The 22,574-nt window shown below is 39.6% G+C and overlaps 4 protein-coding genes across 6 annotated transcripts; all 4 read left to right on the top strand.

The window, feature by feature from the left end:
- Positions 1–1,314: 1,314 nt before the first annotated feature.
- On the top strand, positions 1,315–4,443 carry LOC103708914 (trans-cinnamate 4-monooxygenase). Its single transcript, XM_008794027.5, has 3 exons — positions 1,315–2,222; positions 2,941–3,074; positions 3,628–4,443. The coding sequence occupies exons 1-3, from the start codon at positions 1,438–1,440 to the stop codon at positions 4,224–4,226; spliced, it is 1,518 nt and encodes a 505-aa protein (XP_008792249.3). The 5' UTR covers positions 1,315–1,437; the 3' UTR covers positions 4,227–4,443.
- Positions 4,444–9,069: 4,626 nt separating this feature from the next.
- LOC148700129 (uncharacterized) lies at positions 9,070–10,069 on the top strand. 2 transcript variants are annotated; one of them, XM_088710913.2, is made up of 4 exons: positions 9,070–9,204; positions 9,294–9,395; positions 9,492–9,884; positions 9,991–10,069. In XM_088710913.2, exons 2-4 carry the CDS (start codon positions 9,294–9,296, stop codon positions 10,036–10,038), a joined length of 543 nt encoding a protein of 180 aa, XP_088567039.1. In that variant the 5' UTR covers positions 9,070–9,204; the 3' UTR covers positions 10,039–10,069. The 2 variants fall into 2 exon arrangements, with proteins under 2 accessions (XP_088567039.1, XP_088567038.1); XM_088710912.2 differs by lacking the exon at positions 9,070–9,204 and having other exon boundaries at positions 9,216–9,395.
- Positions 10,070–11,422: 1,353 nt separating this feature from the next.
- LOC108511276 (sugar transporter ERD6-like 7) lies at positions 11,423–13,380 on the top strand. The gene is made up of 7 exons (XM_026804221.4): positions 11,423–11,506; positions 11,585–11,644; positions 11,736–11,801; positions 12,172–12,237; positions 12,335–12,410; positions 12,547–12,611; positions 12,694–13,380. The coding sequence occupies exons 1-7, from the start codon at positions 11,453–11,455 to the stop codon at positions 12,796–12,798; spliced, it is 492 nt and encodes a 163-aa protein (XP_026660022.3). The 5' UTR covers positions 11,423–11,452; the 3' UTR covers positions 12,799–13,380.
- A 2,096-nt stretch (positions 13,381–15,476) lies between these two features.
- Positions 15,477–18,944, top strand: LOC103705974 (mediator of RNA polymerase II transcription subunit 10b-like). Of its 2 annotated transcripts, XM_008789897.6 has the most exons (5): positions 15,479–15,801; positions 15,890–15,970; positions 16,077–16,179; positions 17,730–17,819; positions 18,615–18,944. In XM_008789897.6, exons 1-5 carry the CDS (start codon positions 15,533–15,535, stop codon positions 18,684–18,686), a joined length of 615 nt encoding a protein of 204 aa, XP_008788119.1. In that variant the 5' UTR covers positions 15,479–15,532; the 3' UTR covers positions 18,687–18,944. The 2 variants fall into 2 exon arrangements, with proteins under 2 accessions (XP_088566872.1, XP_008788119.1); XM_088710746.2 differs by lacking the exon at positions 17,730–17,819 and having other exon boundaries at positions 15,477–15,801.
- Positions 18,945–22,574: the final 3,630 nt, after the last annotated feature.

The following is a 22,574-nucleotide window of genomic DNA, read 5'->3' as shown; positions in this document are numbered from 1 at the left end:
GAAAACTTCAAACAAATAATGAACTTTTTTTTTTTCATTTTTCGTTGACCATGCTTTTCTTCTCCTTTTCCTGCGAACCAAACGAGTCCTAAGTAGCAATCGAGCCCTCATCGTGCCTTATTCTTTTGGCAACTGCTGTGTGGTTGGGAAGAGTTAAAGAGTTTTTTTTTGTTGAAAGTATTAGAAGAACCAATTAAGGAGTATTAGATGTTCGAGATTTTAGGACATTGAACATTACCAATTGAATATATTTCCCTTGTAAGAGAATTGTCAACAGCCTCCCCTAATGCATCGAACATTACCATTGAACTCTGCTAGGAGACACCACCCCTCAGCTTGGTGCTAGTTCAACTTTCAATGCTAATGTCCTTATAGAGCGTTTTCAATAGCTCACATTCATCTCACCTTAAATTCACTCTGACATTTATATTGCTGAGGACCACTCTGGTTGCATTTTATCCCAACACATTCACTCATCTACTTCATGTTATGCTCTTGAACCCGTTAAGACAATGATAATTTGAATGGTTAGGTACCATTTTCTTGCTGACTGCTAGGGTCGGGAAGGTGGTTATCTTGCTGTACTCTAAAAAGTAACAACCCTTATTTCATTCACAAATAATATAGAGATAGAACTATGAATGAAGGGATTCCGTTTTTTTGATGTACTAGTGTTATTGTAATCTTTGTGGAGATGAGATGTTAGAAAAAAGTTCAAAAAAAAATTTAGAGAACCCAAATCATCGCCAATAAAATAAAGCCGGCATTAACTGCAACAAACTTCCATTTGAGTCATCTATTATCGTATACGCCACATTAAATGAGATACTAACGGGTCTCTGATTCATACTCAAATTCAAAAATTAAAGGCTAAAATTGGAAATAAAATCCTAACATAAATAAGATAAAAAATAAATTTATATTTTTTAAAAGTTTTTTTATAGAAAGCCAAGAGCTACGAACAAAATGGCTCGTCGGTATGCCATAAACATTATTAATTCTTTATCATCGAAGGTAAAGAGTCCACGCATCTCCATCCCCCACTTTGATTCTGGTCCGGCGAGCACCCACCCATTCCGCATACTAATTAGCAAGAATCTTGACCGTCCATCAAATAATCCCATATATCTGTTATATCACGTTAATTGCGCGTACAAAATAATTAGCGGCTCTTCGAATCTCCAACCATGTGCAGCCTACGGACCCTAGTTCGGCATCCGTCCAAATTGTTGGGCCCACGAATTGAACACCCACCCATTCTTCCGCGGCACGCGCATACATCTTACCGTCCCTACCTACCCCTACCCCCACCATCCGTCAAATCTAACGGCTCCTGTCGAAGCCCCCACCCGTTTAAATATTCCCCTCGCCATCCCTCTATCGCGCACTCGCCGAACCAACTTACTTCTCTCCCCTTCATCACCCTCATTCTGGGCGATGGATCTGGTGCTCCTAGAGAAGGCCCTTCTGGGCCTCTTCGCCGCCATCGTCGTCGCAATCGCCGTCTCCAAGCTCCGGGGGAAGCGCTTCCGGCTGCCGCCGGGGCCGCTCCCCGTGCCGGTCTTCGGGAACTGGCTGCAGGTCGGCGACGACCTCAACCACCGCAACCTCTCCGCCCTCGCCCGCCGCTTCGGCGACATCCTCCTCCTCCGCATGGGTCAGCGCAACCTCGTCGTCGTCTCCTCCCCGGCGGTCGCCCGCGACGTCCTCCACACACAGGGCGTCGAGTTCGGCTCCCGCACCCGCAACGTCGTCTTCGACATCTTCACCGGCAAAGGCCAGGACATGGTCTTCACCGTCTACGGCGAGCACTGGCGCAAGATGCGCCGCATCATGACCGTCCCTTTCTTCACCAACAAAGTAGTCCAACAGTACCGCACCGGGTGGGAGGACGAGGCCGCGAGGGTCGTCGCCGACGTCAAGGCCGACCCGAAGGCGGCGACGGAGGGGATCGTGCTCCGAAGGAGGCTGCAGCTGATGATGTATAACAATATGTATCGGATTATGTTCGACCGGAGGTTCGAGAGCGAGGAGGATCCTCTGTTCCTGCGGCTGAAGGCGCTGAATGGGGAGAGGAGCAGATTGGCCCAGAGTTTTGAGTATAATTATGGGGATTTTATCCCCCTCTTGAGGCCTTTCTTGAGGGGGTACCTCAAGATCTGCAAGGAGGTTAAAGAGAGGAGGCTGCAGCTCTTCAAGGATTACTTCCTTGAGGAGAGGAAGTGAGTAGATCTTTACCTCTTTTTTCTTTATTTGTTATTTATTTATTCTGATTTCATGAAAGCACTTTCTAAACTACTTTTGGTCTGACTTCTATTAGGATTTGCCTTATTTTATTCCTTTCGATTCTATTAGTTTTATGTTGTTTTGTTAGAGGGATGGTTTGGACTGAGGGTTGTGCTCATCACTAAAAATCAAAAATAAAAAGTAAAAAAGGGGAATGTTTGGGTTATCAATACAGGGGTTTATTTATGGTTTTTCTTTCCTCTTTTTTTTTTTTTTTCCCGTCCATTCTCTTGTGTTGGTATGGGGTTAACATAATAATGTTCTCTTGCGTATATTCTAAGAGGTTTCCCACGGTTTAAAGCTCTTATTTTGGATTGAGGTGCTATCTCTCTTTTAATCATTTAATATAATCATGATATGCTGTACCGGCTCAAATCAGACAATACATGATGCATCTTACTGTATCAATTCGATACCGATATTTAGTATGAACGGTGTACCAACACTCTGTATATAAAAAAAAATTGTACTCGACCGATACTATGCTAGTGTGGCATAGGTATGGGTCCAGTATCGCGACGACGAATCTTGAATATAATAATGTTCTATTGCATCTATTCTTTTTATACATTTTGAAGCGCTCTATTTTAAGGCAATCTTCTATTGTTTGAATATCTGATTGATTGATTCAATTTTTTCTGTTTGATGGATCAGGAAGCTGGCAAGCACCAAACCGGTAGATAATGCAGGGCTCAAGTGTGCAATTGATCACATCCTGGATGCGGAGAAGAAGGGAGAGATCAATGAGGACAATGTACTTTACATCGTTGAGAACATTAATGTAGCAGGTATATTATGAGGAGCCATGCCGTCGTGTGTTAAGTTTCACATCAGTTATTTATTAGATAGATCTTGAGTACTTACACAGGATCAAGGAACCAAAATAATATCTTCCGGCTAGCCATTTTGGATGAGGTCCTGGGTTATTACAAATGGTATTAGAGCGGATTCAACTCATAACCTATGTCGACTAGGGGACACTACAGCACGGATCTATTGAGACTAACCACGGGCTGAATGAATGATGCTTGTGATTAGACTTATATTGATTTGAACCTTTAACCCGACGAGAACGTCATGGCTTAAACAGGAGAAGTATGTGAGGATTCGTGCAGGCGTATGTTTAGTCCCACATCGGTTATTCACCGAGTAGATTTTAGGTACTTATATAGAATAAAGAATCCAAATAATATATTTTGGCTAGTAACTTTGGATGAGGTACTGGGTTGTTACATATATCTCCTATTCTTCTTCCTCCTTGAAGGGCAAAATTTAACTCTCAAAGGATTGATATGCCATTCTTGCATCATACTAATGCCCCAATTTTATTGCTATATGCAGCCATTGAGACAACATTGTGGTCAATCGAGTGGGGAATTGCAGAGCTTGTGAACCATCCAGAGGTCCAACAGAAGCTCCGAAACGAGCTTGACACTGTGCTTGGCCCTGGTGTTGCGGTTACCGAGCCCGACACCCAGAAACTCCCATACCTTCAAGCTGTCATCAAGGAGACACTCCGCCTTCGTATGGCCATCCCCCTACTGGTCCCCCACATGAATCTCCATGATGCCAAGCTTGGTGGCTTTGATATCCCTGCTGAGAGCAAGATCCTCGTGAATGCATGGTGGCTTGCGAACAACCCTGACCACTGGAAGAAACCCGAGGAGTTCCGGCCTGAGAGGTTCTTGGAGGAGGAGGCGAAGGTGGAGGCCAATGGCAATGACTTCCGCTACTTGCCATTTGGGGTTGGCCGGAGGAGCTGCCCAGGAATTATCCTTGCATTGCCAATTCTGGGGATCACCATTGGCCGCTTGGTCCAGAACTTTGAGCTGTTGCCACCCCCAGGGCAAAAGAAACTTGATACGAGTGAGAAAGGTGGGCAGTTTAGCCTTCACATTCTGAAGCACTCTACCATAGTCGCCAAGCCGAGAATGATCTGATTGTTTGGGCTTGATAGCTGTTCCTTGGCATGCCATCCTTTTCATTATCTTCTCTTCTGAATTTCGAGGGAGGGGATGATCCTGAATATTGTTTCTATGGGACAAACTGGGAGTGTAAAGTTATGGAATATGGAATGGCTCAAGCTAGCATTTGCTAGATTGTACTCCTATTGTGTTTGACTAGACAAGGATTTAATGTTCATTTTTGTTGTATGAATATGATTGTATCTGAACGGATGTTCTGACGAATGCATTTGATAACAATTCCTATACGCACGAATTATCTTTAAAGTCTATTTAGAATGAGATAAAAATGGGCATCTCTCATGGATGGTCATGGAAAAGCATATAGTTTGCACCAAGCAAATGTATTCAGGGTCCAAGGTTGTGTCTCTGAAACTGCTATAACGCATGGCAGGGTATTAAATAGTAATTACTTCAAACCACTAAATCAAGCTGAAATCCATATGCGAATACCCCAGCAGCCTTGAATTTTATCGTGTTTCGAGCTAGCTTTGTTCTTGGAAAGAGCAGCCACTACAGTAAAAGGGAGAAACGCCGACGCTTAATTGCCGACGCTATTGAAAAGCGTCGGTAAATTCTTCTCCCGCGCTAGATTTTACCGACGCTTTTAATGAGCGTGGGTAAATTGAGGGATTAGACGACGCTTTTAAGCGTCGTCGTTGACTCAAGCCAAACGACGCTTTAAAGCGTCGTTGTTGATGGCCTAAGACGACGCTTATATGCGTGGTTAAGCCAAACGGTAAAACGACGCTTATAAGCGTCGCCGAAGGCACCTTAAGGCCCACCATCCCGCAGACTTGCCCTAGCTACTCCCGAGCCCCCTCTTTCTCCTCCTCTCCGGCGCTAAAGCCACCGAACTCAGCGGCCTTCGTCTTCTTCCTCTCGGCGTTGCCTTGGCCCCCATCTTCCTCCTCTCCGGCGTCGACCGACCGACCCCAACCCGCTCCGCCCGCCCGAGGTAGTGTTCTTCTCCTCCCTCCTCTCCCTCCTTCTCGCTTGTTCTGCTCCCCACCGTTGCTGTTCAGCCGTTTCCCTCCCGCTTTCGGCAAGTAAAACGCTAGCCCTCGTGTTCCGTTCCTTCCACCGTCTCTCCCTCTTCAGTCCCACTCGTCGTGACCTCTCTCTCTTTCGGCTTTCATCTTTCTTCGCGAAATCGCTAAGAGAATTTTTAGGGTTTCGTTGCGCCCGATCCGGCCCGGCGTATGAGGAGGGGCTTCCATCCCGATCACCGCCCGGGGCGGCCGCCATTCCGGCCGGTGCTGGGCCACTTCGCTAGGGAATGCCCTAACGTGAAGTGAGATCTACCGTTGCTAATCCTTCCATCCTTTTTCGGCCTTTTATTTTTGATCTTTTTTCCCATCTAATATATGTGTTCTTGGTTGCTGATGATGGGGTTTATCCTTTTTTTTTACATTTCTTTCTTTAAAAATGGATTCTGGAAATGGTTTTCCTTTCTCGTGTTTTGCTTTGGTTTCAATAGATTGTGGCTTATATTGGGCTTTTGTGCTGAGCTTCAAGGGAAAACAGAAATCAAATGGTCTATGTATACACTCTTTGAGGGTCTATCTCTTACACCCCTCTCTCTCTCTCTCTCTTCTCCGCGACCCACATATGCCTTCTGTTTGATTGTTTTGTTTCGTGTAGTTGGGGCATGGTGTTCTTTTGGGTCACTTGTCGACATGAGTGCTGTAAACCTGAGTACTGTTAAGTTGGCTGTGGGAGAATTCTCTGAAGCCAAACATAATTGATATCAGTCGTGGATGCCTTTTATGCTAGTATTCTCTGTTCTTCAGTTTATTTACTTGTTCTTCTTCCTGTTGGGAAAGAAGAATCCTTTTGAAGTTTATTGTATTGTTTTTATTGACCACATCATTTGAGCACTACAGGAAAATTGGAAAAAGGCGACCCTTTTTTGCCGACGCTATCCACAAGCGTCGGGAAAAAATACCCCCGTCGTCACATATCCTCACGCTTCAAAGAAGCGTCGGTGGCTACATGTGTATAAAGCATTTATGTTGTCCCACCTACACATGTGAAAATTTATGTGTATAAATTGGATATATATACATGTGTATGCATGCATTTATGTTCATAACTCACATGGATGCTCTCAGATAAGCATATAGAGGTGCCATGGATCAGGAAATCACCATATATTGAAAGGTATGCTTAACTGTTCATGTTGATATGATTTTGTCTTGTACAACTCTATTCAGATGAAAATTGAGATTGCTCAAAAATTCAACCGGTGTCCATCTAATTGTATATAATCATTCCTTTTGTTCTCCCAAAGTTTATTCTGCTTATTAGGTTTATCCCAAGTTTAGAAGCACATATAAATGTATCTAATATCATCTATCATGGAAGAAGCCAATGGTATATAATTATGTTTGGATGAATTTACTTGGTGTTAATTGTCTCTATCTGTATTAGTTCCTTTTTGACAGCCAATCCTTCCCATTAGGAAACAAGATGGAAATCTTGAACTCTTGATTGAATCTTGGGTGAAAATATTTTGTATTTTAATCTCGTTTATAATTTAGATAGTCTGCTAATTAATTATTTAGTTGTGGATTCTGTTGAATAGAAGCTACTGCTGACTTGTTATTCTTCTGCTCAGATTGGTAGATGAGCTTGTTCTTTTGTGCAAAGAATCTGCAGTAAGAAAGAGCCGTGAAGTTATCCGCAATCACATTTTACAATTACTGTTGTTGATTCAGAAGTAAGAAAAAAATGCCCTATTTATTAATTGTTTCATTTTACAAAGCATTTCTTTATACATTTGCTTTATACACATGTGAAAATTTACTTGGGTTCTCATGCTCCAAGTAAATTTCTTGGGTTCTCCTGCTCCAATATACATTTATGACATGACACAAGAAAAGAATATGATATGGCACAAGAAGCCCACTTGTGCCTTTCCCTTCAAAGCAACTGCATTTAATGATAGGAATACACACATACAAATATATATACATACAATATATATATATTGTATGTATATGTGTGTGTATATGTACACATATATTCATAGACATGCATGCATACATAAACACGTACTTTTCATGAGTAAAAAAAAAAAACCAATATAGCCCATTCACTGGATGTACAGATATATGAATGCTATTTATCAGAGTTATATATGTAGTCTTTTTGGGGGATGAACTATATGTTGTCATCTGCATGAGTGTGGATGAAGCAATGAGCTATATTGGCAGACTGGATAAACTATATGTTCGGTATCTTATAAAAATTTAGCACATAGATCAATCATACATTAGGGTTCGGTATCATATAAATGTAATAATTCATAAAGTCATTGTTACGCATTCCACATCCCCCCGAGACACTTTTAAACTCCCACAAAACTCAAACCCAGCATTGATGTTCTTTGTAACGAGCAGAAATATCAATGGTCCTGGGTTCTTAAAAGATAAATTCATAAAAGAAAAAAAAAACACTTGACAGGAAGTATACATCATATGCTAATGCCATCACCAAAGCATGAAGTAACAGAGGACGCTTGGTTAATTTATTAATTTATTTTTTTTAGGAGGTACTCCTTGTCATTTGCTGTCTAATGTTTTTAAGGGAATGCAATGAAATATAGATGATAAGGCTCTAAAGATCAATATAACTGAAAGAAGTACAAGGAATGCAACTTCAATGAAAGCAGATACAGATATGATGCTCCATTTCAAGGGATAGCTATAAATTCTTCCACTAAACTCATTTTAATTTCATTGGACCAATCAAACAAAACAACAGAGAAGTAGACAACGATGAGTTGTACCGAATTATAGATGTGATTATATGCATTTTGGAAATTATGTAACCAGCACATTTATATGTAGTCCATCCTTCTAATAGTGTTTATCTTTTTTGTATGAACTGCAGTTCAAATATCATATTCTAATAGAATGGACAAAAGTTGGATAAATAAGTTGAGATCCAGTGCCGAATATTTGGATGGAGTTCAGAATTTCATTAAGTTTGCTTTTGAGAAATCTAATATGAACGGAAAGATTTATTGTCCATGTCAAAAATGTGTAAACGGTTCTGCTCTTGATCCAAAAATTGTTGAAGAACATTTGGTATGGAATGGTTTTCTAAAGGGTTATACTGAATGGGTACTCCATGGAGAGTTCATACCTTCATGTAGCCAACCCTCCTATGTAGAAGACACCTTCAATTTTGGATGTAGTGACACGGAACAAAATTCTGTAGAAGAAGATGATATAAGGGGCCTACTTAGAGATGCTCTTGGACATAATATCAGAACTGTAGGAGAAAATGAGCGTGCAGTTATTGATCAGTCCATGCATGTTGAGGAATCTATACCAGCTGATGGCACAGCTCATTATGATAACTTGGTGAAAGATTGTGATCAAGAACTGTATCCGGGTTGTAAGAATTTTACGAAGATTTCTTTTCTTCCGCATTTATTACATTTGAAATATTTGAATGGGTGGTCCAGCAAGTCTTTTACCATGCTTCTTCAATTATTAAAGGATGCATTTCCGGAAGGTGTTATTTTGCCATCATCTTCATATGAAGCCAAAAAACTAATAAAAGAGTTGGACCTTGGATACGAGAAGATACATAGTTGTCCGAATGACTGCATTTTATATCGTGGTGAAAATAGCAACCAAGAGTCATGCCGAAGGTGTGGAACTTCACGATGGGTAAAACCTAAAGAAGATGAGAATGATTCGGTGACTGAAGTGGATGCTGCACTGACTGAAGTGGTTTTCAGAAAGAGGACAGGTCACGTATAATATTTTATATTATATTTATTATTAATATAGATTGCGAATATATACATTGAATCATATTATACTGTGTGCTTTTATTTTGGCAGACATATTCTAATATTGGCAGAGCTGCACGAGCATCTCAAGCAGTTCCTCATACTTCAGGCTCGAAGAGTTATGCGAGACGTAGAAATGAATTCGTAAGTTCTTTTGAAACTATTTGATATTTTACTAACATATAGCACGTATCATGATATATAGTTTGCCAATATACTTTCCGTATGTGTAGATGGTAGAGCATGGAAGGGAGCCTGGTGAGGTAGAGTTTTATAAGATGACCCACACTCACCGAGATGGCAGCTTTGTCCGGGACGAGTCGAGAGATATAGTTGTATGTATTCATTTTTTATTTGTTCAGAATTTTCTTATTAATTTTACTTCTTTTAAAATATTAATGTGACTGTTTTTTTTCTTGAGAGAGATATAGGAAAGAGCTACAACTCTTATTTCAGAGCGCGTCGGAGAGTCATCATCATCCGACGCGGCCAGTCGCGTCGAGGCTCAAGTCTATGCTGAATTGATGGGCCCAGAACGCTATGGTCGCGTGAGGGGTTACGGTGTCGGAGTTACCCCCACTCAGCTGTCTGCAGTGAGCCGATATACCCAAGATGCCAGACAAAGTACTAGCACTGCAGAGGTTTGTAGTTTGAAGACAGAGATGGCACAGATAAAGCAGTCATATGAGACAAGGATAGAGGAGATGAGGCAGAGTCATATGACTGATATGGCGGAGTTGAAGCAAAGCCAAGAGTTGAAGATACAATCTTTGCAGGACCAGCTTGACCATATTTCATCCTTTTTGCAGAGATTTGCTCCTCCGGTACATAACTAAATCTATTTGAATATTTTATGTAATTATAATGTATTCTGGTATGAGCGTGATGACTTTCGTATTTTTAGTTTCTAAAATATTTTTTTTCTTGTAGGTTGATGATACTTCATCTACTCGTAGAGATGATGATGCCGACCCTTAATACATATTGTAGATTGTGTACTTAGGAATTTGACTTGTATGCTTTAAGAATGTTTTTGAAGTACAATGTAATCAAATATGATAATATGAATATTTTGAATGAAAAGTTCTTGTTTGTGAAATTAGTATGTTCTTCAAATATGCACTACTTTATCTACTTCACCTTATCTTACTTGGGGAATGGCTCTATGTTGACTTGACAGGAACATGGTTTCAGGACAGGCAGTCCGGCTGGACAACTTGACTCCCACGAACTAGATGAGGTAACTGGAATACATCTTCTTCATGCAAGTAAACTGTTCATTCTATTTATCCACGGCTTGATAAGATACTTTTTCTTGATGATGATGTTGTTGTTCAAAAGGATTTGACACCACTCCGGTCTTTAGATTTGAAGGGGATGGTGAATGGAGCAGTTGAGACGTGCAAAGAGAACTTTCATAGGTTTGATACTTACCTCAATTTCTCAAACCCAAAAATCTCTGAAAATTTTGATCCACAAGCTTGTCGATGGGCATTTGGGATGAACATCGTTGACTTGAAGGAATGGAAGAAGCGAAATATCACTGGAATATATCATTATAGGCAAGACTTGGTAAGAAAAAATAGTTGTTGTTATTTTCTGTTCGGTAGATTTCCTATATGACTTCTATATTGATTACAATAACAATTGCCTAAATCTATCACATGTTCAATTCTTTATATAATATACCGGATATTTTATCTTTGTATAATATCTATATGTGTATGTTCAATTCTATATATATTATAGCAATTGTAAGTTTCTAAAATTCATTTACTTCAAAATTTTTCATATAGAAACATTTCATATAGTATTTATAATGTGCATGTTAGGTAGGGCCAGCACCTTCATAAACTACTATAGCTGAGTTTGGGATGACTACGCTTATGCGGTACTTCACAATCTTGTCTGACTCTATGTATTACTTGAATTTCTACTGTCTCGTGCAATCTTGTATGGTGATGCTCCTTTCTGCCACCCTCATGATTATCTCTGGTCTGGTGCAGCTGGCAGCAGCATGTAAGAAACCACCAGTCTTTTGTGTAATTACTGAATATCTTTCTGGAGGATCCCTCAGGGCATTTTTACACAAGCTTGAACACAAATCCCTTCCTCTACAGAAACTTATTGCAATTGCCCTTGATATTGCTCGAGAAGTCAACTCCACACCAATAACCTTTTTGACAGTGTAAAAAGAATGTTCAAGTTTTAACACAGTTTTACATTAGGTTACATTAGGGATTTATTTTTAACAGATGAGCCTCCATATGTTAATATTGAAAGCTTGTGTTCAAGAAGCTCAATATGCATGCAGCTGGTAAAATATTTAGTGTAATTTTTTATGCCAACTTTGCAGTATTCAGTTTTTGGCTCCATAGTGACTATTGGTGCAATGATTGGAGCAGTTACGAGTGGGCGTATCTCCGATTTTTCTGGCCGTAAAGGAGTAAGAAAAGAATCACTAATCTTCCCCAAGCATCACTTTTTGATATGTTTGTAAATTGGCTCATTTTGATGGAAGCAGGCTATGAGAATGTCAGCAATCGTCTGCATTATAGGATGGCTTGGAATTTACTTTGCTGAAGTTTGTTTCTCAACTTTGTTAGTTTTGGTGCTCTAGATTCTTAAATTCTGAGACAAATTTAAAACTTATTCTCACATTCTACCATGCCTAGGGTGCATTTTCTCTCGACCTTGGGAGAATTCTTACAGGATATGGGACTGGAGTTTTTTCCTATGTGGTATGCTTCTTTCAACTGCACCCATAATTTGTAAGTCATAGAAACAAAAGTATGGTCCTCTCAGGGCTTTGCAAGCATTTTATACCTTCATTGTGTTACCGCAACCTTAGCTTCTGCAAATCAAAATGCTTAAAGATTGGAAGGATTCCAGTATTCGACGCTCGAAAGAACCCATACTTTGCACTCGAGTCCATGAAAATTTACCTATATATATATATATATAATTATGTATATAAGATTCTCACTTGTAGTATAATATAAAGCTTCTATGCTGTTTAGTTCTATCTGTTTTGAAGCAAAGTGGTATTTGCTAAAGTTGAGTAGAATCAAGAAACATACTAATAATAATTGTCAAATTACTTGGGAGCAGGTGCCAGTTTTCATAGCAGAGATTGCACCAAAACAGCTTAGGGGAGGGCTCACAACCGTAAACCAGGTAGGAGAATTTTGTAGCCAGCAAACAAAAAAGTTAAATTTAAGGGGCCAAGAATGCGATAGCAAAAACCACTTATGTTTACATGCTTTAACTGCAGTTATTAATCTGTGCGGGATTATCGTCGTGTTACTTAATTGGAACGCTGGTCACATGGCGCATGCTGGTTCTAGTTGGTAAGTCCAGAATGCTTCCATCATTTTATCGATGATTAGAATACCGATGAGAAAAGATTATGATGAAAATCAAAAATCTATCCTATTTGTTACTATTGTTGTCACAAATAGCTAATCAGTTTAGATTTTCATGTAGGGCTTCTTCCATGCTTTGTTATACTTGTGGGTCTCTATTTCATCCCAGAGTCTCCTAGATGGCTGGTGAGATTGTATAAATTTATCAAACATGTAAAGCTTACAAGAAGAACAAGTCTCAGATTTTTTGATGCTTTAATTATCTCAGGCGAAGGTGGGACGGGATAGGGAATCTGAAGTTGCATTGCGAAGACTGTGTGGAAAGGATGCTGATATCTCTCAGGAAGCAGCAGACATTCAAGTTCACACTTGAATCCTTTTAACATTTGAAACTTTTAATAGTCCACAGCTTTTTAAGTCATCATAAGGTGATGTTGGAAAGCAAAAATTTCTTCACAGGAATATGTAGAAACGGTGTCTGATAATCTGATTTTTTAACACTTTGCAGGTGCTCGTTGGGAGTTTCTTACCAAACACTTTTAAAGAGCATAAAAGGAAGGTTATCCAGGAACCGACCTACTCACCAATTCCAACATCTACTGGAGTATTGACAACAGCAAGGCCCCTTTCTCAGGCAAATCCTGTTGTTGAATGTGAAGCCGGTCACTTGACAGCTATGAGTGATGTCTACAGCTTCGGGGTTGTCCTTCTTGAGCTCTTAATAGGACGCCGGTCTGTGGACAAGACTCGCCCGAGCAAGCAGCAGAGCTTGGTTGACTGGGCTCGCCCCAAGCTTAATGACAATATTGTAGAGATGATGATGATGCCGACCCTTGATACATATTGTAGATTGTGTACTTAGGAATTTGACTTGTATGTTTTTAGAATGTTTTTGAAGTACAATGTAATCAAATATGATAATATGAATGCAATCAAAGTTCTTGTTTGTGACTCATATTTTGTTATATAGTGTATTTGTTTCTATTGTTTTGTAAGAATTTAATGTACACAGAGTATTTAAAAATTACTTTTTCAAAAAAAAATTTTTAAAAAAAATTTAATACCGACGCTTATAAGCAACAGGAATTACACCTAATGGCACGCCTTTAACGACGCTTTTAAGAGTCGGCTTAAACCCGAAGTAACCAACCCTTCTCCCCGACGCTTAGAAGCGTCGGAGTCTGATAGAAGAAACGACGCTTAAAAGCGTCGGGAAAAGCAAGCCTTTAACGACGCTTTTAAGCGTCGGCCTAAGCCCGTAGAAACCAACCCTTCTCCCCGGAGTCTGATAGAATAAACGACGCTTAAAAGCGTCGGTAAAAGCAACCCTTCTCGCCGACGCTTATAAGCGTCGGCGTATAGTAAAAGGAACGACGCTTAAAAGCGTTGGGATAGACCAACGACGCTTTTTTAACGCGTCGGGCTAAACCCGACCCACGCCCACCTGCCCGACGTCTGAGCCACGCTTTGCGAAGCGTGGGCTGGGAATTCGCCGACGCTTATAAGCGTCGATAAAGACAAAAAAAAGCGCCGGGAGTTATTCCTTCTTTTGTAGTGAGCTTGTGTCTCCAACACGAGTCTTGTTGCAGTCGAAGGATTTCAGGATGTTGGAAAGCATCTAGCCATCTATATAAGAATCTTGGGTTCCAAGGGATGAACTGCCTGCCACCAAGGTGGTAGCCTAGTTGGAACGGGGCGTTTGCTTCCAACTAAGTGGTTCCGGGTTCGAAACGCACGGACGTCGATTAAATTTGGGGACCGGATGCCCCACGCCTGGACACGGGGTCTGGAAGCGCTACTGGTCGGCTGGTAGCCTAGGTGGTGCCAGGTGTGACGTACTCACACGGAGGGTCGGGTCGGGTAACCGAACCGGCCCACGGGTGGGGATGGTATGAGTAAAACCGGCCGGGGTGCCCAACACACGGTCATTTCTACCCGCATCGAACATTCTCCTGGCGGGGTGGGGCCCAGTGAAGACTGCTACGCGGAGGTGGGCTTGTCTCTTCCTCCCCTCTTTCCCTTTTTTAAAGCAAAAAAAAGAAGGGATGAACTGCCTCCTCCATTTCCTCCTCCAGCTCCTTTTCTTTATCCAACGTGATAGATGCTACACCATGGATGGCCAGGTGTAGCAACCTGCGAGCTACAAGAGCAAGCCTCATAGCTTAGCTGCTGCTGGTACAATATAAGCAAAGACTTCTAAGTCAGTTAGCTCGGCATCACCATCATCTATCGGCATCACAATCGAAATGTTTTGAATCGGAAGCGACCTCCTCTGGTCTAGCCACTCCATAAATTTTGGAGTGGAGATTCCATAAAGACTAGCTTATGCTCTAACATAGCAACTAGCAAGAAGGTCAATTCCACCCCATCTTACCTTGCTAGATCCTTGGACAGTTCTCTCCCACATTTATGTCGTTTTGAGACGCGCGCTTTCATTATCTTCCCCATATTTAATCAAATCCATCAGATTCTACCTTTGAGTTTTTTTAAGGGCTGGCCTCTCACTATAAGCTTTATTACCACAAGCATCACTCCAAATAAATTATAGAAATTTATCTTGAATGTTTTAAAAAATTAAAATATGTTTTTATAATTTTATGTAAAATAAAAAAATAATTATAAAAAAATTGATTTTTTTTAAAATTTTAATTTATTTTTGAAATTTAATTTAGTGCAATCAGATCATCGAATTTTTAAATACGTTCAATTCAAATTTTAACTAAAAATTTCTTGTGGCTGCCGCGACGAAAGTATCACGTGATGTCATATGACTAGCTTATATGGCAGAAAAGAATAATATCTCATTTGACGTTACGTAACAATTTGTCACGAGACGATTTTTACAACCAAAATCTGAATTACACAAATTTAAAAATTTAGTTATTTAATTATACTAAACTAAAATTAAAAAATTAAAAACTTCAAATAGTACAGAAATTTTTGCATAAATATTTTTAAAACTAATAAGCAATTAAAAACAAGAGGAGGCTGAAGCCTAATATGTCTTAAAAATCAAACTTTGACTCGGACCCGACCCAGTTAGCAATAAACGGACTCGATAACACGGAACTGATATTTTCTCGAAGGCTCGCAGAACGCTAGCGCGAATGAATCCCTCTCCGAACTCCACCGCCGGCAACGGCGGCCTCTCCGCCATCACAGGAGCCACCATGGCGGCCGGAAACGCCCTCACTTCCACCACCAACGCCTACAGCAGCGCCGCGGCCGTCGCCGCCGCCGACCCAGCCGCTGACTCGTCGCAGAATCTCAAACAGGTCATCCACTCCGTCGACAAGACCCTCGGCCTCCTCCACCAACTCTACCTCACCGTCTCCTCCTTTAGCGTCGTTTCTCAACTCCCCCTCCTCCAACGCCTGTAATTCCCCTCTTTGCTCCTGCTCTTCTCCTCTCTTCTCTCTCCCGTCCTCCCCGATCGTTCTAATTTTAGGGTTTCGCGCACGCAGAAACGCCCTTGTTGCTGATCTTGACACGATGCAGAAGCTGGCTGAGAACTGCGACATCCAGGTCCCGATGGAGGTGGTGAAGTGAGGCCGCTGATTTTGCCATTTGAATTCCTTCCCGTTTTTGACAATTCTTTCTTGTTCTGGTTTTTTTCAATTTCTTAATTCTGATGAATTTTTTGGATCTTAGTTTGATTGATGATGGGAAGAACCCAGACGAGTTTACGAGGGATGTTCTCAACAATTGTATTGCCAAGAACCAGAGTACCAAAGGAAAGACTGATGCTTTTAAGGTATGCTCCTTTTGGAAAAAGAATTAGGGCATGATAATTTTTTAGGAATTTTTGAAAGATATTGTTGCATATTTTGTGTGTATAAACAGTAGGAGTTCCTGACAATGAATCCTTAATACATGATTGCCTTCAGAGTGGATTGAATTGGCTTTATATTGCATTTAGAATCAGTGATGAACTTTGTAAGTTTCTCTCATTTAGTATGATAATGGTAACATGCGGATCGACTGGACAAATATGAAGTTATGAACCTTGGTGAATAAATCTTTTTCTGCAATTTATCTGTCAGAGGCCATATCCTCAATTTTTGCAACCTATGTCGACATTAAGATAATGGTTTCCTTGGCTTACCAGAAAAGTTTGGTAAAAATTACATATATGCTATAGGGTAAATCTTGAAGAAGTTCTGTTAGCAAATTAAGATGCTGCAGCAGATCTCAGAAACACAGGTGCATGACATATGTGGTCTTTTAAGACAATTAGTCTCTGACTTTATGTAAATATTTTAGGGGATTTTGCCTCAAATAAACCACATAAAATCTACCATTTAGTTTAAATTCACTTATGGACCATTTCAAAAGGTCTATATTAGGATAACCTTTTAGGGATGTTGATTGTCAGGTTGTTCTAAAATGAATTTATAGAAGACCTAAATTTAATGAATTTTGTGAAAGTTACTTTCCATAGAATTGGTTTTGTGGGAAAGGCTGGGATGTCATAAAACTTGAAACTTGAGTTTTATGAAAAATGGATCTGCCCCTATTTTTCATGAAACTTGTTTTACAAAAGATAAGGTTCTGCAATTATCTATTTTAAGAAACCATGCAAATAGCCAAAAAAAGGCATTTATGTCCATGAGGACGCTGTTTCTAGAATTTTGCACTCAGATTCTTGGAATGAAAACTTGATAATATAATATGGAGTAGGCTTAAGGAGCCTTCTAGTGCTCTTAATCTAAACTGCTGTTCTAAACCAGTGTTGCTTGTTCATGGTGCAAGGACTCCACTCACCTAGTCTAAGGTGTCATGAATTTATCTCACTGTTGTCATAAGACATCCAATAGTTGGCCTTTTATGCGACCCAAGGTGATCACTAGATCCCAAACCTTTGGGGTCAATGCCATCTTTTTTGCACAAAGCTCAAGGTCTTTCAGCTGCATGCATATGCTATCTCTAATATAAGGCCTTAATGCATTCATTTGTTCAACAGTCAAGTTGAACATAATTTTCAACAGTCAACTTTGACATTCTTACCCTTCCACTTAAACCTCTTCACCAAGGTAGTTCTCATCATGCAAAGTTCAAATTAAATTATGAAATAACATCTGGTCTTATAATTATGTGCATTCATGTAATTTATTGTTTTTGACTAGATTATTTAGGCCATATAGGTTCCATTTCTGTGGAGCAAAATTATATCTTATAACAAGTTCATCCTACTCCTTTTTAAATTTTTTTGTTATTTTTAAATTTTTAATAATGCCATTTCACAATTTTGCTTACCATCTTATAACATGCTCGTTCTATGGTTGTCTTCCTTGTCTGCTATAGAGCTTGCGGAAGTACCTTTTAGAGGAGCTTGAACAAGCTTTTCCAGATGAAGTGGAAAACTATAGGGAAATACGTGCATCTTCTGCTGCTGTAAGTTGAAGTTTCAATCTCATTAATGTTGTACAATGTCAGATTGAGTAACTATTCCCTGGGAACCGTATGATTGCCAACTAATATTCCTATATATGCCAAGTATTTTGTTCGTGTTGACATCTTTACGTCATGCAATCATAAATACATTACCCTTTTTTATGAATGGGGTCACATATTATATTTTAGCATAGTGCCAAGGTGTGCTTGTTGGGTTTTTCTTTTCTTGCAAAACATTAACATAAAAGCCAAAAAGAGTTCCTATCTTTTTCATTGACCTGTAAGAGATGGGCTATCTACAATTTTGCCAGTTTTATCAAGCCATCCATGAAATTAGCAAGCCTCTTTTTTCTACCTCTCATGCAGCATATTTGACAAGCTGAACTGTGCTGTGTCCTTTGTACTGCTTACTTTCACTTGATCTGGCTGATTGTACGTACATTAGAGTTATATGAAATGAAATGCTGTTTTGACCAAAAAAAAAAAAAAAACTGTGCTGTGTCCTTAGGAAATTAGTTCTGAGCTTTCCCTGACCATTACTTGTCTCATCTTAGCATTGCAAAATGGAATACGAATTTGTACAACGACATCCACTATAAAATGGTTGACATTTAGGTTTGGAGAGTACCAAGATTTAGATGCTGAAATTATATTAATCAATTCAACACGATATGATGACAGCTGAAATAAGAAGCTGCTTTCTTCTATGTACCATGTCGAGTCTTGTGTTACTCGGTCTTCATTTGCATACTGTTCCAGTCTGTCTATTTAAGCATTTTTGCTGTTATCATGCAGGAATCAAAACGGATGGCTCAGTCACAGAGTGTTTTACCCAATGGAGACGTCAAAGTAAAGACAGAGCATTAAGTTCTCTTGAATCTCAAGGATACATTATCAGAATAACAATAACGAGTATATCTAATGACATTGCTATCAGCTCGCTGAAAAAAAAAAGAAGAAATCTCCATTATTCTCTGTTCGCAGTCATGTGGAATCGAATTTCATTTCAGCTATCCTGTTTAAGCCTTATTTTATGGAAAGATCACGGGGATGAAAATCTTATAGAGGTTCCCACTATACATTAATCCTCGCAATGAGATATATCAAATGTTGTTTCCTGTCCAATCGGTTGCTTTGGAAGTGCTGTGCCCTGCACTTGTGGGATGGTTTAACTTACAAGAGCTGGCAGATGTGAGAATAAGCACCACATGGAAAAATGAGCATGGTATGACTAATTGAGCTGATGTGAAAAAATCAAGCTGATTCCAATCTTATGCTTGGGAATGTCATTACCGTTTACTTGATTTGTGAAAGGTGCTTTCGAGAATGGTTGTTTCCCTGCACTTCAGATAAACATAGATGAAGGTAATGTATAAGCCAAATTTGATGGGATTTTCTAGTAAGATAATCCACGCTGGCTCATCACTTTGGACTTCACATGCAAGCCAACCTTGAGCTCAACCTTAGGACTTTCAGTTTAAGCAGTTGGATGTAACGTGTTGTTGGTGAGACTGCAGCCACAATGACTCCACACAGTCAGGGCCTCCTCGGATAGAAATAACAATAAGCGCAGGAAATTGTCAGGATGCAGCAGGATAATTGCAGGAAAGAAATTATTTTTCCAAGCATTGATCGAAATAATCTAACTAGCATGCAATCATATGACAGATAAACTTTGATCCACTTTCCATCTATATGATACATGCCCATCGATGGGCATCTGGTCAGAATGCATTTACAGGCATCCTAGATGATCCCAGTGATAGATTTGCAAATCTGATGTGTCGGTGTCCTGAATCTTATTTCACCAACTTATGTGAAACAGGATTTATAAATTCTTATTCTAGATCAGACACCAGGTAGGAGTGAAAAGTCTGGAATAGAATGGCACCGAACAAATGGATAACCTAGATATCACCATGACCAACAAGGAAGTGACTGCAGCAGCATAACGACATAGTTTTTTTTTTTTTTGACAAAAAGAGAGAACTAAATGCCGAGAAAGTGGAATGTTACTGATACAGAAGTCCAAATCATAACCGTGATAGTAAAAACATTTATAGATTTTGTTAGAGAGCCAGATTTCCTACACTTTTGCAAATCCCCATCCCAATTGCCATGACTTTTCACACGATAAATAGGAAAAATGACAACCACGGGGTTTTCTTCTGTTCATGGAGCTTTCCAATTTGCTCCTTCTGGAGGGTGACACTGCACTGCTCAACAAAGCTTTTCTGTTCAACCCCAGCAATCCAATCTATGTTCTCAAGTTGGCAGCCACGTAAAACAATGTTTTGACTGGCCGAGCGGATTCCTTTGCCCATCGAATTCCATGCTGGCTTTTAATTCATAAATATTTCAATTTGGCTGCTCAACTTCTGATGGACCATGTAAGTAGAGCATGCTACCAATTCATGGAAGTTAGTCTCTTGACGTGGATATCGTCTTTAAGTTTCATTTCCCTAACAGAACCATGTCACAATGGAGTGTTTCATCAACTGCAAAGAAATTAAGCTAATATTACAAAAGCCATGAGGGATTGGATAATCATGTATGGCGGTCTTTTTGGGCAGTGCAACCGCGCTCAAAAAAGTTGAGGGGACCTGTCCGACCTAGTTTCGGAGCTGGATGCTTAGATTTTGGAAAAAAATTATTGGTTGGATCAGATCCCGCTCAGCAGTGGACAAGTCAAACCACGAAGCAACAAATGTAAATATATGTTGTTTCGTGATTGGACTGGTCCAACATTGAGCTAATCGATTTGGTCCAACCGTTATTTTTTCAGATTTCGGAGGAAGATGGGATGGTTTTGATATGCGGAAAGATACTGGTTTTTATTTTGGAGTTTTCATGTGGTGCTTTTATATAATATTTTATATAAACGGTAGTTCTTGTGCCGACAATGTCTGCCCTTTTTAGAGTGGGGGATTCTGGTTATTATTATTATTATTATTGTTGTTGTTGTTCAGACTATGCGCATTTCCGAGAGAAGGATGCGACCAGGATTTGGCAGAAAGCGCACTGATTCCCGCATCCGGGGGTTTATTTCTGAAATCTTATCTTTTGAAATTCAAAAATGCTCGTGTTTTCGTCACTGCCACAAAAGGTTCCTCAGACTCGCTTGATGCTTGCATGGCAACTTATAATTCAACTAAATCTCCTGTATCATATTAATTCCTACAAGTGCCACCAATCTTGATGTGCCTTTTTTTTTTTAAAAAAAAAGACAATCCTATTGCGTAACATGTAAGAGAAATTTTTCTTGTAACAAACTCTTTATGCGATTGATTCAAATAAAGTTGGTAGGAGAGCCATGCATGATTCGTCTTCTATGCAAAATCAGAAGTCGACAAGGAACCACATCCCTTCCTTCAAAGTTCAAACAAAAGGGGTTTAAAGCTACTCGGGCCCTGGTTTTTCGACTTGGCATTGCCGCGTGTGATCACAAGAAAGTTGGAGCTCATTGTGAATGGACATCATAAGGAAGTTTTTCCCTTCTTTTTTTTAAAAAAAAAAAAATCTCTATATACGTAATATGGACATCCCCATACTTTATTAAAAGCTTGTGGGGCTAAAGTGGTTCAAAGCTTGGATGTCGTATTACACAATGTCAATTTTTTTTTTTTTTTGAGGAGAGAAGCTTGGTTAAAAGAAGCTTTCACTTTCCTTGAATATATACTCTTTCCAATTGTGCACTTGGTAGAGCCTATAAGAACTTGCGAGAAGCAAAATGTGAGCGTGAATGGTGCTTGAGTTTGCCTTGAAAACCAGGTTTTGAGGCCATTTTCATTGATGAGACCCTTGCAGAATCATGGAGATGTGCTCATACTCTAGTATTAGCATTTAAGCCTTAAACAGCCTCCTTGTCGCACAGCTCTGTGATTACACTACCAGCAAAAGATGTCATCCAATTTCATAATATGGTGCCACTAATTGACTCGAAATGATGCCCTCTTCTATCATGCACATATTATGGGGTAAAACTTGGACAATCTCCTTAAATGTCCCAAAAAAATGAAATTGACAAATAATAATTCTATCAATTAAAATAAGATGCAATCATGAGAAAACTCCAGCCAAGAAATATATGCTAATGATATTCCAACAAGGGTGGCCATGTACCTTCCACATCAAGTTTAGCTTTTGTGGAAAATGGTTCATAGAATTAATTATCCTCATGAGATGCCAATTTCACTTTACTCGCCCAACAAATTGATTTTGGCTCCTCTTTATGTCACCTTGCTCAAGGAGATGATCCTGGACTGCAATACATTTAAATTTATCAACGAGCAATCTATCTAAAAACAATAATGGATCAATGAGGGAGTGTAGGTATATAAATTTATAGTCTCAAAATGAGCATCTTCTTATGAATAAAGTGTGAAATATGAAGTTTCATTGGCTGTGAAGTTCATGGACGATGAATAAAAATGACACAAGGCTTTCTAGAAGTTGGTAAGAAGATCTAAAATTTTAAGCTCCCAACCCTTAATTTCCAAAATGCTACATAGATTCTCTTGAATTTATGTGCATGTTATTTGAATGAGCTTTTTGAGTACTGATATGATATTCATTTTATCTTATATGCTAATAGATTATTTTTTTATTACTTATGGTGTAGCGATTCGGAATTCTCACTTGGCTATAAAGCTCACATTACTTCTTCCCTTTTTCTTTCTGAGTTGCAATCTTTGATAAGATGATAATGAGAGCTTATGTGTATGTTATTTATATAAACCTTCTGAGTATTGATTT

The sequence above is a fragment of the Phoenix dactylifera genome, chromosome 14, assembly GCF_051530095.1.
Source record: "Phoenix dactylifera cultivar Ajwa chromosome 14, Ajwa_hap1_PhDact_Kaust_v1.1, whole genome shotgun sequence".
Lineage (NCBI taxonomy): Eukaryota > Viridiplantae > Streptophyta > Magnoliopsida > Arecales > Arecaceae > Phoenix > Phoenix dactylifera.
Note: the sequence above shows the minus strand (reverse complement) of the source record. Positions and strands in the feature narration are given on the sequence as shown.